The sequence below is a fragment of the Corvus cornix genome, chromosome 2, assembly GCF_000738735.6.
Source record: "Corvus cornix cornix isolate S_Up_H32 chromosome 2, ASM73873v5, whole genome shotgun sequence".
NCBI classification, from domain to species: Eukaryota; Metazoa; Chordata; class Aves; order Passeriformes; family Corvidae; genus Corvus; species Corvus cornix.
This window is the reverse complement of record NC_046333.1, coordinates 143243882-143262544: the sequence shown is the minus strand read 5'-3', so window position 1 is coordinate 143262544 and position 18663 is coordinate 143243882. Positions and strand designations below refer to the sequence as shown.

Sequence of the window (18663 nt, the reverse complement as noted above, 5' to 3'; positions counted from 1 at the left end):
TGGTGCTCAGCATGGGAGGAGCAGAAGGAACCATCGAGGCCAGGCAAAGTGACCAAGTCATTGCTCAACCTGCCCACTGATGTTTGAAGAAATTCCTTCCTAACCATCAGCTTTCTTGGGGTTTCAGTGGAATTTTTGTCAGGAGAGCACCCAATGTGTTGAAGGATGTCAGAACATGGGCTACTATTGCACCATTGACAAATTTAGGGTTGACATCTGTTGGGGGCTGCTGAGCAAGATGCACTCAGCTGACCCATTGTCAAGAAGTGGTGCTGGCATTTGTCCATGCACCAGGATATTTTACAGAATGTCATCACTTGGTAATGAAATGCTCCCCAGTAATGATGGCTTACGAACACAGAAATAGCCTTTGCCCATAATAAAGTTTTGCAAATAATGCTTGCAGGAAGTGATTTGCTAGGAATCAATCAAGCAGATCCCAGAAATAATGTGGCAGATGGTAACCCGACATTACTGCAACATCACCAAACTACTTCTTACTCGCACTTTAAGCAACCATTTGGACTCAGGTCTTCAAAGAAAAATGTTCACTCTCACTCTACAGCTGGTTGAAACTGAATTGTCACCCCACAAAAAATTCTATCCTTAGAAGTCACTAAAAGGCAGAATAAAATTAAAAATCTGAAATGTCCTTCAATGAAAAAGAAAAAAGAATTCAGTTATCAAGACTCTATTTTGATGCCTTCAGGCTATGTGCCCGTTCTTTATTTTTAGCTGTGTTAGGCTACAAACAAAAATTTTAAAATATAAAATTAACACAATCTTTGTTCTAAGTGATATATATGAAGAAAATTTAACAAAATAGATTTGAAAAAGAAAATGCTGGAAAGAACAAACACCTTTCTCTTTGCCCTTTGATTTTTTGTCCTATGAATACAAAAATTTGTTGAAATCATCATGTCTCCATTTTTCATGCCCTAGCACCTTCTGACAGAAGAATATTCCACCTGAACTGTTGTAAGGTATTTGAACCTTGATAGTGTGCCCCAGCCAAACCATCTTTAGCTATTCTTATCAGAGCCCTCAGAGTGGGACCAGGCTGGAATTACCCTCACTGGCTTCACCTGGCCTTTCCACCTTCAGCTGCAGCACAGCAAGAGGGTTTTTAAGCTCCAGTCTGAAGGTTCACGGGGGGAAAGTGAGAGGAGAGGGATAGGTCTATAGTTGCTTATTGGTCTTTGCTGTTTTGTTGTTTGGGTTTTCTGGACTAACTTGGCTGCTGATCAATGGATGGGTTTTGTTGCTGTCATCATGTCAATGCTGCTTGCCTGGATCAGAAGCCCCACCTGTGAGAGCCCTCAGGAATTCACCAAGGACTGAAAGGGAAACTGTGCTAAATTGGAAAAGAATTGAGAAAGAAGAAGCTGAAACACTAAATACCAAGACAGCAAGGAATAGATAAAAAGGACTGTGCTGCACTTGATTAAAACCACTCCTATTATCAGAAAAGTGTGTGTGGAGCTCATGGACAGAATAGAGAAACCAATCAAGCAATGTGAAATCTCATACACAGCAGTTGCAAAATGTGTATGTACTGTATTATGGATATGTATTATGGATAAGTATTATGGATAAGTTGTAAAATGTATAAGTAGAGTATCATATAAAGGTTGTAAGATGTAGAAGTAGGTGAAGTGCGTAAGTACTGTGTTATGTAGAACTTGTAAAAAGTGTAAGTAAGTAAGAAAATGTATAAGTAGAGTGATATGTGTTAAGATAAGTAGGTAGAATGTATAACTAAGCAAAGTGTTTAAGTAGGGTATGATGTCAAAGTTGTGAGATGTGTGAGTGGAGTATATTTCAAACAATAAGAAGCTTCTGTGAAATCATACTGATTCGTTGATCAGAAGGCATGAGTTCCCACACTGAACAGTTTTGATTAGGTCTCTCTAGGTTGTGACTGGCTATGCTTGAGTTACAGTGGTTTAAAAAGTTACTCATCATAACCAGTGAGGTGCACTTTCTTATTTGCAAGGTAAAACCCATTTTCTTACATTGTATGCCTAACCTACTTGTTATAATTGATTGAGATGTGAAATTATTACTTCATTTTTCTGTTGTATACCTGCATATTCTTTCATCGCTGTATGAGACTTGTTGCATGCTACAGAGCAAGCAGCCCTGTTTTATTTACTATAGTATCAGTGCAGTCCTTAAACAACAGCTTTTCTTACAGAAGATTTTTCACCCTCCTCTCCCACACGCATTGTTGCATTCTGAAACCTTTCCAGAAATGAGGTTAGCCAAGCCACTGTTTGCACTAAAAGAAGGATCATCCCAGAAATGGGGTGGCTGAAGAAAGCAAAGTAGGCCACCAACTTTCCCTGCCGGATAGCTGGCTGTGACTGTATCCCAGAGGAACGCTGTCATGCTGGTTATGCGACAGCACCTGAAGCTCAGCATGAGATGAGCAGGTGTCATTCTCACAAGCCCATAGGGACATTTATTGGGCTTGTCTTTGGGAGTGAGGGTCATGCAGAGCTCAAAATTAAGCGCCTGGTCAGACCCATGCGGGTCAAAGCAGAGGAAAATTGCTGCTGCAGCCTGTGCTGCTATGGCCCTGTTGGAGACAGGGCACCTGTCCAGCCTTTCCCCTCAGAGATAAATTAACACGGAGGATGCAATCCCTCATATGCCCCTACCTCGGTACTGGCTGAAATGAAGCAAAATACATTGGCACAGACACTGGCTCTTCTCAGGCAGAGTTTGTAGGATAAATTTTAATAACTCGAATTCCTACATTTCCATCTCACCCTCGGTGTGTTTGGCGTGTGCTGCCACGTGCCGGTGTCGCACACGTGCAGGTTGTGAGCCACCGCCTGTCTGCGTGCAGAAAAAGATTTCGACCACAGTGTTTTGCAAAATCTGGCGAAATGTGAAAACTGAATTACTTTAAACCCCCACGTTTCATACAACCCACTCTCACAGTCCTGCCTATCGTCTGGCATTTGTGGGAGAGGATGACTGAGCAGCCCCACAGCTGCTGCCGGCTGTACTCCCCAGGCTGTAGCTTTGCTGAGGGCTCTCAGCTCGGTATCGGGGGGCTCAGGCAGACGCCTGTCATCAGAAACAGCCGAACGTCGGCCATTTCGGCGAACGTCAACAGAAAAAACCAGTTTCTTCGCCGAATCCTAAACATGCAAGTCAGTTCCTGCCCTGACGGATGGGACCGGGACCGGGACCGGGACCGACGGAGCCCTCGGGCCGCCCCGTCGGCAGCGGGGCGCGAACCCGCGGTCCCCAGACCCGCGGCGCGGCCAATCGGAGGCCGCGCTGGTGACGCGGCGGGGCGGGCGGGGTGCTCGGCGCGGGGCCGGGCGGGGGCGGGCGCTGCCGCCGCGGGAGCGGCACGGGCGGGCGGAGCGGGCTGCTCTCGGAGAAGGGCAGGCAGCGGGGTTGGGTGCTTTGGCTGTAGCCTGGTCCGCTGGGGTTGGCAGAGACTCCTCCAGGCTGCTCCACGAGGACCGGCTGACGCTCGAGCCTGTTTTATAGAGAACAATTTTTTTTTGCCCCTTTTCGGAGTGTGCTTCGCCCAGCGCCGCGGGCGCCTGCTGCCCTGAGCGCTGCCGTGCCGGGAGGCGCGGGGGGCTGGGGCCGCGATGCGCTGAGATGGGGCCTGTGGCTGCTCCCGCATGGGCTCGTAGTGCCCGCTCGGCGCTGAGTGCCCGGGTGCCGGGGAGGTGCGTGTAGTAGAGAAGCGCCAGTAGCGCTGGATTTTATCCCGTTGTAGAGGTGCAGGCAGACAGGGGTTCAGGTGTGTTGGGGTGTTTTGTTTTTTTCCCTCTCATTGCCTACATTAGCTTGTTTGCCCCTTCCCCCCTCCACCCCCCCTCCGTTTTGGTGGTGATTTTTTTTTTTTTTTTTTTTTTTTTTTTTTTTTTTGGGTGAGGTGGGAGCCCGGGGTATCTGATTTTCCTCCAGCTGAGCAGTGCAGTTGCAGCGGTAGCGGTGAAATCCTGCTCCTCCAGTGAGCTCGAGCCAGGAAAATGGAGGCTGTGATAGAGAAGGAATGTAGTGCTCTCGGAGGGCTCTTCCAGACCATCATAAGCGACATGAAGGTAAGAGGCTGAGGGGTAAGGGGTGTGGGGGAGCACAGGGGAGGGGAAGCCTCTTCCCACCTGGCCCGGCGAAACTTCGCCCCGGGCGGTGCAGCCGCATCGGGGGCTGGCGGCGGCCTCGACCTCCCCCGGGGCGCTGGGGGGACGCTGCCCGGGCTGGGTCCGCGTCCCCGCCGGCGGACCAGCCCGGTAGAGGGGCTCCTTGGCTTCACACCCAGGGTTTGGGGCTTGCGAGTTGGTTGCAGGACACCACCTCTACCTCCCTCCTCCTTCCCTCTTTTCTCTATTTGTCCTGCTCAAATATGCAAGCTGTTACCTTGCACCAGGGTCAGCGATTTCCAAGCCTGCCTCTTTATTTTACAAATATTTTTCTTCTCCTTTTTTCTCCCCTGGTGTGGGCTGTCAGATCGGTAGCAGAATGAATGCAGCGGGGCGGGAGCGTGGTGCGGCGGAGCCGGGCACGGAGCATGTCAGCCGTGGGGTGGGGCTGGGAAGGGCAGTGTGAGCATTTCGGTGCCAGGGTGATGGGCGCGATGGCAAAAAAATCTCTGCCTGGAGATGTTCAAAAGTTGATGTGTGCCTGAATTAAAATTGCAGCTCAGTCGTTTATGTGGTATTATTTTCACGCTGTATATGCTCGTGGAGGTGGCATTTCCTTCTTTCTGTGAATGGTCCCTCCACCAGCCACCAGAAGCCTGACTGTGCTGATCCCGTCTCTGCCAAAGGGTCCCTTTGAGAGAGGCGCTCCCAACCTATCCTTGGCAGCCAAGGGCACTTCTGCAGGGTTTTATTTGGGTGAGCGGGTGCCTCCCACCCTTCTCTCGTGGAAATAAAGAGCGTAAAAGCGCTGCTGTGTTCTGCCCGTCATGTCTCCCCCAAACCCCAGGGCTCGAGGCGCCCAGCCTCCGGCATACGGCCGTACTGCAGAATACTGCAGTGTTCCCCTGGACAAGGGCAGCTTGTCTTCCTGCCTGGGCCGACTGGGAAGGATGCCGTTGTGGGAGATGTTGAGAGACGTGTCAAATAATGGGGGACTGCCGTAATTTAAAGGCGGCAACCGTGCGTGCTGTGCTTCTCCCAGCAGGGGCACGGGATTTCTCTGGGTGTTTTAATCCATGCAGGGCTGGTGAGCAGCGAGGGCTGCGGGAGAAAGAGCTGCCGAGTAGTGTTGGAGGACAGGGTCTGCTCTAGGAGGGAGCCTGGCAGAGGTTAATGGCTTCTAGTGTATTTTTTGCGGGGGGGGGGGGAGGGAGGGTGTGGAGAAGCTGTTTGCACTAGAAGTTTTTTTTTGGCAAGTGTTCATATGCACTTTCCTCTCAACAGATCTTAGGAGACATTTAATTAAAAGCGTGGCTTGTCAAGAGCAGGTAGATTGCAGAGAGGAGGGGGGAGTCTGTGTATATCTGTCAGGATAGTGCTGCAGACCTGGCAGTGGTGGTCCTCAGGCTCTCAACCCCCTTGGATTTTTAATAATGACTGCACTTTAAAATGAAAGAAACCCCCCCAAAAGCAGGAAACGATCACAAATCCTGGAATCACTTTAGTGGGCAGTGCATGGAACACGCAGGAGATGTTCTGTTCCAGATGAAGTGTGGTTTTGGGTTTCATCACAGAGGGACACTGAGTATGTTTATTCTTTCCTTCTTTCCATAAGTGGTGCATTTGGTTTTTCTTACTCTTAAGCCAGTGGGCCTCTGTGGATTCATTTTTTTTCTTCTACACATTGCTACTTGCATGGGAATGCTGCTCATCAGAAAACATGTTGACATGAGCTTATGAAGATGGGCACAGGTGTGAATATTTTTTTCTTAATGCTCTGTAGTAGTGGAACCTGTTTTGTGAACTGAGGGGGGAGGTTTGGAAGAAATCACTGCAGATCTTTAGCAGCATGGTAGTTGTTATGGTTTAAAAAAACTGCTCATTATTTAGCATGAGTAGAACAAAGAATTTTTACCTGTAGTTTGGTTTGATGCAGCTGATGCTGTACTGCTCATGAGATGCACTAGGATTCTTTGTGAATTGTGCACAAAGGAACACAACAATTTCTAAGGAAAAGTAGCTATTTTCTGATAGTTAACCAGAACCTTTCAACTAATCATACCTTTAGTAGTAAAGTGAAAATTAGCATTTTAAGTGCTGTTTCACGTAGTCAGATCTGTGTGGGCAGGTTTCTGGCAGGATCTTGGAGATGTTGCGTAGGGGTCTGCCCACGCATACCCAAGTGCATTATCTGTGCCTATTTCTCATCGCAGGCTGTGATCAAGGCCCCACATGCCCTGCAGTGCTGAGGGATTTGATGCAGCATCCGCCTTTTTTTTAACTAAATGGTTCACAGGTTCTTTTATCGTATGTATTGCTCTACCTTAAACTTTGTTGTAAAGATGGTAGGGTTAATGAACAGCTTAAATTACTCTGAAGTCTTGCCAGTGGATGCAGATGGGTGCTGCAGCTGAGGTGATGAAGATGCAGTACATGTGGACTAATTTTTCTCTTTGTTCACAGTAACACAGAACTAGCTCAGGTGTACCTGTTGTTAATTTTGAGCTCTGCCTGATCTTGACAAGGGTACAGAAGCTGGGATTATAATTCTGAGCAATGTGATTGTTTCCGTTTGTCTCTGTATACTGTGTTAGATTTGAAACTTCATAAGGGTAATATATGTCAGTGTGACTAACACATCACATTTTGTGACAGCAAGATTGTCTCTTGCTGGCTGAGGTCTGTGGAATGGCCTTTAATGTTTTCTCCATATACCACAACTTTCTCTCCACTCTCTACCAAAAATATTTTTGTGGCTAATACTCAACAAAACCTGCTCCAAAACAACTCAGCATAAAGTTAAGTGATTTGGAGAAATGATGTTATTGAGTAAATATAACAACAGTTAGTAAACATCCTGTTTATACAGCACATTATTGTACATCATAGAGTCACAGGATATTCTGAGTTGGAAGGGACTCACATGGATCATTGAGTCCAGCTCTTAGCACTGCACAGGACTCCCCCAACAATCCCACCATCTGCCTGAGAGATTCATCCAAACGCTTCTTAAAATCTCTCAGGTGCTGTGACCACTTCCCTGGGGAGGCTGTTTCAGTGCCCAGACACCCCCTGGGTGACGGAACTTCTGATGTCCAACCCTGACACAGCTTCATGCTGGTTCCTCGGGTCCTGTGACTGGTCACCAGAGAGAAGAGATCAGTGCCTGCCCCTCCACCTCCCCTCGTGAGGAAGCTGTAGACTGCAATGAGGTCTCCTCTCAGTCTCCTCCAGGCTGAACAGAACATCTGGAACTTCAATCCCCTGACAAGGGAAGTCCATTTTTTCCATACAAAACAAGGGTCAGATTTGTTGAGTAATATGGTGGTGTACATGATGACAGGGTTGTTTATGAAAAGTCCACAATGGGAATTGTACTTGGCTGTTGTGCTCTAGAATTGGGTTTCTATGCTTTGAGATTTCAGGATCTGATTAAAGAATCATAAAGGTGGGAGCGTGTCTGCCCATCCCATCCTTATTTTGATCCATTGTCACAGCCCTGGTGTTTCCTACGATACATCACTGAGTATGTGGCACTTAGGATTTGTTATACTCTTATGCAAGATGTTTTTCAAAGCAATCAAAGTTTATAAAAGCAAAAATAAAATGCATGTCCCCTCAGAGGAGTAGTCCTGTGTGCTACGTGCAAACGCTCTGCAGCTTGTTTTTGAATGCTGAGTTTTCTGTAGCTCCCTGTGGGAAGGGAGTATTTGATCTGAATGGTAACTCTTTTCTGGCAATTGAGAAATGAGATTCTGCAATGTGCTGTTAATTTCAATATCTCTTTTAGTGAAAAGCAAATCATTGCAGTTAATTTTTGGGAGGGCCTGTTGCGGATGGGTTTCAAAAGAACTTGTCTTCTCATGCAGAGCAGATTTTCTTTAATGCTGCTTTTCCTTCTGAGTTGATTTTACATTCCTTTTAATCACATTGTTCTCCGCCATCCTGAAGAAAAAAGACAACACCTCTGAAAACATTGAAATTGGCTGTGTTTGTAGTTCATCACCTGCTTGATGGTGTTTCTTTGGCTTTTAGCTTGTTGTTTATTTGTCTTGCCTCTTCTGCCAACATGTGTTTTGACAGAGCAGGGGCTTGCTGTGTATGCACAGCACCTGACACCTGTGCGGTGGGCATGGGAGGAAGATGAGTAATGAGCATTTGGATGAACACAGGTTGTCTGTGGCTTCATTTATACCAAGTCACAGGATTTACTAAATTTTTATGGGTCAAGTGGGTGTTACCACTTAGTCTCATTCATCTCCCTGCATGTGAGGGATGTGCAGGTATTGTCCTGATAATCAACAAAAATCAGGTTCCCAAAGGAGGTGTGAATTTTTGGAAAATTTTAGAAACTCTTTTATTATATGTGTATGTGCCTTATTTATATTTGTTTAGCTGAAAGCGCAATAAAATAAACTTTTTGCTTCTGGCAGTAACCTCTGCTTTAATACTCTAGAGGAGGTGAACCCTTAACTCCATTGCTGCTGCTGGGACTCCCAGCCTAGGCAGTGGTGCACCTTTGCCTTCAGTCCTGCAGTTCTTGGTCAAAGCAGAAGAGAGAGACATGAACATATGGGCATGAGAAACATTTATGTTTTTGCAGCCTCTTATCTCCTTTCAGGAAGTGACCAGTGAGAAGCAGCATTTTAATCTTGCTTTTGTAGAAGCTGGGACCCAGGGGTGGCCACATCAATAATTAAGAGTTGTTTGTTAAGTATCCCTGATTGCTTGTGAATGCCTTGTGATATTCACACAAATAATATAAACTCAGTGGAAAAAAGTATTTGATGGAACAAATAGAACTGCTGAGACAAGTTACTACATCAAGTACAGCTGCAAGTCCTCAGCCTTTGTGTTAATCCAAGGGACAGCACACACGTAGCAGAGAACCTGGGCAAATTTATTTTAGTGTGACATGTTGTAGTGCAACAGCTCTTCCCCAGCTGTGCTTTATTTGAAGCTTGAGATCTCTGTGGAGGTTAGGAATGTTCAGTTGAATGATTTTAAGGGCTTGTTTCAATCCAGCTGTTAAGGATGATAACTATTGTAAGGAAAAATGAATGTGTCATGTATTGTGACCGGCACTGTTTAACATCTTCGTTGGTGACATTAACAGTGGGATTGAGTGTTTCCTCAGCAGGTTTGATGATGTCATCCAGCTGTGTGGTGCAGTCACCATGCTGGAGGGGAGCAATGCCATCCAGAGGGACTTTGACAGGCTTGAGAGGCAGGTCTCTGTGAACCAGGGAGATCTTATTACACCTTGAGTACCAAAAGGGGTCTACAAGAGGCTTGGAGGAGGACTTTTGACAAGGGCGTGTAGTGAGTGACAGGACAAGGGAGAATGGCTTCAATAAAGATGGCAGTGTTCAGTTAGATATAAACAAGAAATTTTTTTACTGTGAGTGTATTGAGAACAGGTTATCCAGAGAAGTTGTGGGTGGGTGCCTGTTCCTGGAAGAGTTCAGGGGCAGGTTGGATGGAGCCCTGAGCAACCTGGTCTACTGGAAGGTGTCCCTGCCCATGGCAGGGGAGTTGGGACAGATGATCTGTAAGGTCCCTTGCAACCCAAACCATTCTATGGTTTTGTGTGCAACAGACAGGCTTGGAGAGGAAGCACACCTGCCATGTTGCACTCTCATGTCCCTTACACAACAGTCTTTAGGACAACTATCTATCTCAAACCTAGCAAACTAGTGTTTCTTCCCCTTCACAAAAAATCTTAAATGAGTTAATTTGCTGCTTTTCTTGCCGCTTTTTTTTGTTCCTTAAAGGTTTTACCACTGAGGCATTTGGAGCGTAGCTGGCTGCTCTGGTTTCTTACCCCCTCTGCCTCTCAACAACCTGCTTGCTCAGGCCGTTGGTTTGCATACACTGGGTTTCTTGCCTTTTCCAAGCAGCTGCAGTATCTTTCTGTAAACATCTTGGAGGGGGAGGGATTGACATGCAGCAAAGTCTGAAGATGGTGCAGGAAGAGAGCCACTGCATGCCTGCCTAAACGCTGGGGTTCAAGGAACAGGGCATAGCTGGGAACATACTTACTCACGAGTAGTTTATTTTTTAGGAACACATGTTTGCTTGATCCAAATACTCGTGTGAATGTTAACAATTTATACAACTGCTGAACATTTGCTACATAAGTGTGTATGGGGCTGGCTTATCCTGTGACATACACCCAGGGCAAGGATTTTTAATATCTCTTAAGAGTATGCCTTTTAGACCTGGCAGGATGCCAAGAACCACATAGTAAGGTTTGTGAGGTTGTAAGTGTGGAAGGAATTGTGCAGTGCTGCATGAAACACAATTGACTGAACAAATGTTGGAGAACAAGAAGTCTGCGTAATTACAGGCTTAGTGCTGGTTAATACCTAACAGAGGGTCATATTCAGTGGAGGTTACTGCTTCCTTCCTGAGCTCTGAGTTTGCATGAACTGAACCCAAATATTTGTTGTAAAATACCTGAAAAGCTCAACTTTTTTTTGCCTTTTTTTTTTTTTGAAGTACAGGAGTTGCAAGAGTTGGTGGAGTATTCTTGATGAATCTCTGAATGGAAACTTGTGCATAGCAGCATGCTATGTGTTTTCAACTTCTGAAGAACATTTTTAAGGTTCATGGTCTACCCAAAGACAGTGTGGTCTTGAAGATAAGCAGAGAGCAAAATAGGAACTAAATCTAAAAAGGCTTTTTGGTCTACTTTAGAGCATGCGAAGATGACTACAGAGAAGTTTGAGTTAGTATCATAAAGAGGCTACTCTTCAGAATGAAGTAGTCTCTTTAGGCTACATATATCTTCAAGGGTATGTTTTCAATTTGAAAATTATGTCTACCTTGATACTGTAAGGTGCCAAGCACTACTTTGTTTGCTGGGATCTGTGCTGACCTTTAAGGACATTGATGGAATTCTTCCTGCTGGGCTGAGATAGCTTGGATGCTAAGATGTTTGGAAGGATTGGAGACAAAATGTCTAGTAGTTTTGTGGCTAAGACCATAGCAGCTTTCATCTTCAAAGTGCTCTCTGTGTGACTTGGCTCCAAAGAATGGCTCCCGTTTTACAGAAAGGCAAGCTATGGCTGCAGGTTTAGTGACTTCTACTCCCTCCCCCTAGGACAAGAAGAAATTGGGTGCATCTACAACATGGAGTTAATGAGGGGATGTTTTTTAAGCTCCCAGTATAATAGGTTTCTATTCTCACATACCTAACACTTTGTTTTTACTGATAAAGATGTGTTGCTGTTCACCACTGTGATAACCCGGTGTTTGTAGGCAGAAGAGATGACATCTACAAATTACTATAAATTCTGAACAAAAGTGTCCTGAACTCCTCTTCTGTAACTGAAACTACAGAACCTCTCTCAGTTTTTAGTGGAGAAGCCTGACTGGAACATCTTAACCATAAGCTGATCATGAATAATTTGTCTGTTTTGTGGGGTTTTGTGTGAGCTCTGTACTTTACACTCTTCTGGTCAACAACCATAAGTGATGTGTAGTTGGTTTTAATCCTAGGATGCTAGCTGGAGTACGGTCATCCTTTAACAAACCACTCTTGCGGGAATGAGCTTGTGTTGGTGTGTACAATGCTACTGATGAGTGTATAACTAGAGACACTTGGTTCATGGTACAGAAAGGTTCACATTTGTTCTCGTTTTGTCTTCCACATAAACTACCACCGTGCTTCTCACCCAAGCATAAGATATATATTTTTTTTTTTTTGCCACAAAAGTCACATGTATGCTGTGTAGTGTCTCTGAAGCCCTCTGTGTAGAGGCATAATTTGGGATTTTTTGTTAATAAAGCTGTATTGGTGATGTCTCAGAACATCCATGTACCATCTGTGAGCACGCCACATGGATGCTCATGGATGCATGAGCAAACCAGGGGTCTGATTTGGAGATTGAAAGGGATTATTTATCTTCTCATGAGTGAAATGGAGAGAAGGTAGCCTGCAATAGTGTACTTGCACTTCACTGTCTGTCAAGAGGCAAAGTTAATTAAGCATTGAAAACTTGGGTACCTGGCTGCTGCCTTTCTCCCAGTGAGATACTTTTGTTGTCAACTCAAATGCTTGTTAGTACTTTGGTTCCTGGAGATTGACATTACTGCTTGTGGAATGGAGGTTGTGTTGAGTGGGTGGTCAGAAATTAGGGTTTCTGCTTGCTTGGGAAGAAGTGATGAGACCCCAGTGGGGTTGGTGTTGTTACAAACACAGGGCTGTTGGCTTGAGGCTATCCTGTGTAGGTATTAACTTGAATGACTGCCTCCTGATATTTTAATTATCTTTGTTTTCATCCAGCTGAAATATTGTGGGTTTAGAAAATAGCTGCTGAGTGTGAACAGTGGCCACTTAATGATTGAGTGGATCCAAGGCAGTATTGATGAGTCTCTGAGGAGAAATTTGCTATTCAGGCTTGCAAACTTGTTCAGACCTGTAGGGAAGAATGTGGAACTATATGCTTCCTCTGGAAGACTACTTAATGTCCAGCTTTTTTAATGTGGCATGGGATAAAAGGTCTTCAGAAGCTGTGGCTAGTTGTTTCCTACCGCCCCCCCATCTTGTGAATAACTTCCTATGTTTAGAGAGGGAGAGACTGTTTATGCATGATGTATTTTCTCACAGTATGAGTCTAACTTTTGTTTGCTAATTACCCAGTCTTGGATTTAAACTGTGAAGTGACTGCTTTGGAGCTGAGTTTTTTCATCTTACAAACCATGAAGCTGAGCTGTGGACAGTACAGATTTGACGTGGTCCCTGTTGACAAAGAAGGAGGCTCCTAAGTTGGATTTGTAAGCCAGGATGAGTTTTCATGGGTCCTTGCTGTACTACAAATTAAAGTCACAACCATAGGGCAACTGGTATCCTCCACTGGAGATGTTTAAACATAGACTAATGCAGTGCAGGCGTTATTATAATACAAATTAAAGGCTCCAGAGCTCTGACAACAGAATGGTACCAGACTTAGGTTCCCTCCCCCTTTAAATGGTGTAATAAATATGTGTGTTCTTGCAAAGTAGTGCTGCATTTCAGCGCTGCTACTAAGGGAAGTGGGCATTCTTTAGAGTTCTTCAGATGGTTTAGGAATGTAGAAAAAATGGGTATCTGTGGTGGTGTTGTTGTTTGGGTTTTTTACCCCAGTGGTGTGAATACCCTTTTCTGGACTTTCCTTGTGTAAGATTTAGACTTGATTTTTTTCATGCCATTATCTGTTTTCTTTATTGTCCTAACGTCTAAACACTAAAAACTAAACAGTTTTGAAAATACTAAACAAGTGGTTCTGTGATACATAGAAGTATCCAGTTGACAGGTTTTTTAATAGCATATAAGATGTCTTCAGTAGTGTTTTGTGGCATAATTTTCAATGTTGTGATAATGTATCACCTTGAAAAGCAAAGCTTGGCATGCCTATTTATACTGTGCATGCTGAGGGAAACTAGTTCCTAATCCTGCCGTTCCCTAAACAAGAGGCAGAAATGATGGAAGTAAATGTATGGATATAAGACTCTGATTTTAATTACCCCTGCTTTCTTTCCTGAAGGGTAGTTACTGGTTAAATGACATCTTATTCTGATCCTTGATGTGCCTTTACTTTCACCTGCATGCAGTATAATCTCTCAGACCTGTATCTGTACCTGTCTGCTCCTCCGTTCAGTAATGTCTGTGTTCAGCTCTTGCTGTGAAATCCTGTGAAGTTCATGTCTTTTGCTGTTGATGCTGTTTCATTCCTGGCCCAGTGAGGGTTTAGCACAAATTGAGAGTCCCTTTTGCTGATGGAGCTAAGCTCAAACTTCCTCTGTGCACGGCAGTATCTTTATCTTAGAAAGACAGATGAGACTTTGAAGTCAGGTGGTCTCTTTCCTTGTCTTGTGGGAGTATTTCTGCAAGACCTCTATATAAATGTGTTACTCTTCCTGAAAGAGTTCTAGTGAAAGGAAGCTGCCTGACCTTTCAGAGTTGCCTGTTACCTGGTCTTATAGTTGAATGGGTTGTGCAATCTGAAACTTCTCTGCTGAAGCAAAACTGATTGTTTCTTGTCCTGCACCCCTGGAAAACAGATGATGGACAACATCGGGCCATGGGATGCTCTTGAAATCAGTATTGGGACTTGGCTGATTGAGTTCTGGTTTTGAATACAAGAAAGAGGGAGTAGGTAGGGGAGATTTAGATTAGACACAAATTGATTTATTTTGCAGTGTGGGTGGTGAGACAGTGAAAAAGGTTGCCCAGAGAAATTGTGGATTCTCCATTATTGGAAGTGTTCATGTTCAGTTTGGATGGGGCTGAGAATGACCTGATTTAGTGAAAGATAGGCCTGCTCCTGGCAGGGGGCATGGACTAGATGTTCTTTAAATGTCCCTTCTAACTTAAACCGTTCTGTGATTCTGTGTATTCGAAATGAGGTGGGTAATACCAAGGAGTAATAGAATAGGTGGTGTGTATATATCTGTGTCATTATAAAGGGTGAAGTCTCTCTTGCCAGCAAAATTCCTGTTTCAGTGCGTTGAAAGATTTGAGACTTTAGATGCAGCCTAGAAATATTCATGAGACAGGCCCTTGATGCTTTTCACACTAGAAAGAGGAAAAGCCAACAAGCAGAAGTTTTTTGGATGGAGAAGAGCAATTATGAACTTCAGGCACAATGATGCTAATTCTGTATTCTCACCTGTATTTTGCAAGACCTTTTGTCACTTGTTAAGGGTCTAGGCAGTCCTATCCATGAGTCATGGACTTGGCTAAATGAGTGGATTGAATAGAGGGTATATTAATGTCTGGTAGCACTTTGTAATTCTTGCAGTTATGGCTGGCTGAGTGTTCTTTCACCCAGTTGACTATTGATTCTTCTGGGAAAGAGGAAGAACTTCCAGTGCCAGATGTTACCTGAGAAGGAAAGCTGACTGTCAACAATTGTGTCTTCCAAATGTGTTGAGACATCTATGGCTGGAGCCCTCTTTTATTTTTTTTTTCCCCCTCCCTCTTTTTTTTCAGACTATTACTGTTTCCTGTCCTCTTCCCCTCCACTCTTTCCTGGTTTTGTCTGTTAAAGAACTGTGGAAAAGTGGTAGTCTCTGTGTGCAAACCATACTTGCTGATTGCCATTCTTTGTGTGTAACATCTGTGACCTTGTGTGGTGTCTAGCACAATAAAGTCTCTTTGCTACTTGGAGGTAGTGTAGTGAATGCCACAGAAATGAGACATTCATAATAATCCTTGTGATTCTGTTAACTGGTAAAAATATAAAAAGAAATCTTTTGTTTTCAGCATAATTTACTTTGGAGGGGTAGGAGGACACATGCACAAGCCAAGTTACAATTTTTGTTCCAAAAATAGATGTATGGCATTTGGATGTGTTACTAGGGTGTGGAGCTCTGTAACACTGTTATGTGTTTGGGACTCACTTTTTAGCTTATCATAGCTGAACAATGACACTGAGGTGGAGAAGTTCTAACTCCTGTAGCCTGTGTAGTTGTTTTTTTCCCCATTTCATTGAAGTCTTGCAGTTAGTCATTGTTAGTACTTTCCTGGAAGCCATACAGGTCTTGGTTTGATAACCCTTGAGCTAAAAACAAGGCACTGCTTTCTCCTAGTTCTCTCTCTTACCTCTCTAGCTGAAACAGCCAAAATCAGATTCTGGATTTGCTTTACTGAAGAGCACTTCCTTGTCTCTTTCCCCCTGCCCCAGAAATTTAGATGGGCTGTTGCTCTGAACAAGATTCCAAACTGTTACTGCTGCCTTTGTACTTGATGTCCCAGCAAGAACTGGTAATAAGGCTGAAAAGCCTTTCTGATAAATGAAAGCACTTAAAAGAACACTGTCAAGGGTTTTTCGAAGATGGAATGAGTCTTGTCTATGGGAATTGGGGTGCATGTAAATAAATTAATAAAGTAAGCATCCTTTTGCTTAGTGGAAAAAGAAGAATCATAACTTCTTGGCAGAAGGAGTGACAGAACATTTTAAAACTCAAGGCTGCTGATACTCAAGTTGTAATCTTAGGTACAACAATCTGGGTACCTGTTCTTTCTTGCCATTAGATGTCATCAATAACAATTTCAGTAAATACGATACTTTGCTGCAAATCTACCCTTCCTTTATTGAGAAATCACTGAGTTTCTCATGTGTGTCTCTTCTCACTCCTGCTGTGGGATCACTGGACTGAAAGAGAGGAAAAAACTATCTTCCATAAATCTTTTGTAGTGTTGTGTTTATGCAGGGCGGTTGTGCTGGTTCACCAAAAAGAAAAAAATTTCCAACCAAGGCTTAAATTCTTTTTCCAAAGCTGCATCTTGGTGATCATTGCCTGCTCTTTTCTGGTGTGGTGGGCTGACCTTGACCAGCTGCTTTTTATCTCCTCTTCCTCAATGGGATGGAGGAGAAAATAGTAAGAAAAAGCTCAAGGATTGAGACAAAGACAAGGAAATCACTTACTAGTTATTGTCACAAGCAAACCAGACCTGAGTGGAGAAGATGAAATTTATTGCCAATTAAAATAGATTTGAATGGTGAGGAAGTAGGACAAAAATTAAGACATCTGCCCATGTCCATGCGTCTGGGTGTCAGATGGGATTTCACTGTATGATGATGATCCACCCTTTTCCCTGTGGCAGTCCAGGAGCTGTGGCTTTCGAGGACTCCGCCCAGGTTTGGGTGTTGGTGTCTGGCACTTCCAGACACACTCTCTGTCCCTGAGGGGAAGTTGTTTCATGTCCCTAATTGTGGACTGGCTACCTGAGTGACAAGGCACGAGGCAGCAGTTTGTTTCTCAGCCCTGAGGCAGAAAGGTGTTTTCCGTGTTTTCCCTGCCTGTGTTTGGTATAGATTAGCTGGAGCTGGGCCGTGGGATCAGGTGACTAATCACCTATACGCCCACTAATTAAGCAATGGGTAGGATAATGGCATGCTGCAGCTTACTTATGGTGACGTGCTGGGCGGGCAGCAGAGCCCCACTGAGGAGCTCCAGGGGCCCTGACGCCATGGAGTGTCATATGGCAGTGGGAAACATCTATTCAGATGAGGACAGGTCAAATTTCTTCATTCGATGATGAAGAAATAATTGGGCACAAAGTTATTTTGGGGAAAATAATCCTTGGATTAATCCCTTAGCAATTTTTTAAGAAAAAAAGACAAACCCTCACTGTAATCGATCCCTTTTTCAATCCATGAAGAGCTAAATGGGAATTTGCAACCCAGAATCCTGCTGTGGCTCTTCCCTAAGCGTGACTGGACCTGGGGGAGGCCTCCTGCTTTCACAGATAACACCAGGCCTGAGTAACCCTGACATTTAAAAGGGGGAAAAATTATTTTCTGCATCAGCCAGCTGAAATTGGAAATTGCAGAGGGAGCAGAGGAAGCTCTGGGAGAGGCAGCATTAAAAATACTGTGTTATTATTCTTCAGAAGTGGCTTTATGTCGCAAACGCACATCTTGGACAAAGATATCAAGTTCCACCTGCTGTTTCTTTGTGTTTAAATTGAGAAAGTAATACATGTTGAATCAAGGATGTGTGTGTTTTTCACCACTGTTAACATTTCTCTTGACTCTGCTTTGACAAAATCAAGAACTGTTGCTGGAGGTGAGACACAGCGGGGCTGCCATGCTCCAGGTGGCACACGAAGAGGTCTTGGAGAAGGAGTTGCTGCTGCCCAGGGCACTGGCACTGTGCAGATTTACAGCACTAGTTTTATTCCTGCCATCTCCCTGGTTTGTCCCCACAGGCATCACTAAATGGCTTCCTTGGTTCCTAGGTGCTGGAGATGGGACAAACCCTTGGTTATTTGGTCTTGTGAAGTGGTAGGTGTTTTGCACTTTTGCTGTAGGTAGGAATGAAGGGGGTTTTGGTTTCAGCAGAGATAGGGTGGTGGAAATGTTCTTAGGAAAAGCTCAAAGGAATGACACAATTTAGAGCGTGACTTCATGATCTGACGGAGAGATGAACTTGTGGATGTGGCTTCAGCAGGGAAAAGTGAGAGAAAATTATTCTGGAACCCAGATGAAGTACATGCCTCTTATTTTCAGCTGAGTTTATTAGAGATAACAAGATATGGCAAGCTGAGCAGATAATGCAGGACTTCATATCACTGATGTAAAACTGCTGAAAGGTTTTCTTTAAAAATGCAGCAACAAGCAAAAAAAGAACCCCAACAAAATCCACCAGCCAAGGTATTAATTCAGTGACGTTAGAACCACAAAAAGCTCCATTTTTCTACTGTCGAAATGAGATCAGGTGCTATCGGCCAGTATATGGGGAGCCCAGGTAAACAAACTGCGTTGATTTCAACCCAACAAATGTAGCAAACTATTTAATAAAATGAACTGTTACAGCTTATTTGAGCAGGCTTGGTTTGAAAAAAACATCATTTTTATAGACAAGAATTAAATAGTTGTGGAAATGTTTGATTTCTCCAATTTTGCTTGCCAGGCTGACCACAAAATAAAAAAAAAGGGGAATTTCTTCCTGAGCTGTGTTTTGATAGGAGTGTCTTAAGCTTCCCTGGGAAAGCAGCTAAACGCAGAGCTGGTATCAATCTCCTGGGAGCCATCAGGTGCATTTAGCTGGA

At 44.3% G+C, this 18663-nt stretch overlaps 1 protein-coding gene across 20 annotated transcripts in view; it reads left to right on the top strand.

Moving 5' to 3' along the window:
- The first annotated feature begins 3363 nt into the window (after positions 1-3363).
- Positions 3364-18663, top strand: part of MTSS1 (MTSS I-BAR domain containing 1) — a 126425-nt gene continuing 111125 nt past the window's right edge. For 8 of the 20 annotated variants that reach the window (XM_039550241.1, XM_039550251.1, XM_039550236.1 and 5 more), the window contains exons 1-2: positions 3365-3775; positions 3911-4079. In XM_039550241.1, the coding sequence (XP_039406175.1) occupies positions 4008-4079 (72 nt within the window). In that variant the 5' untranslated portion in view covers positions 3365-3775; positions 3911-4007. Of the gene's footprint in view, positions 3776-3910; positions 4080-18663 lie in introns of all 20 variants that reach the window. The other 12 variants (XM_039550250.1, XM_039550246.1, XM_039550240.1 and 9 more) reach the window with 6 other exon arrangements.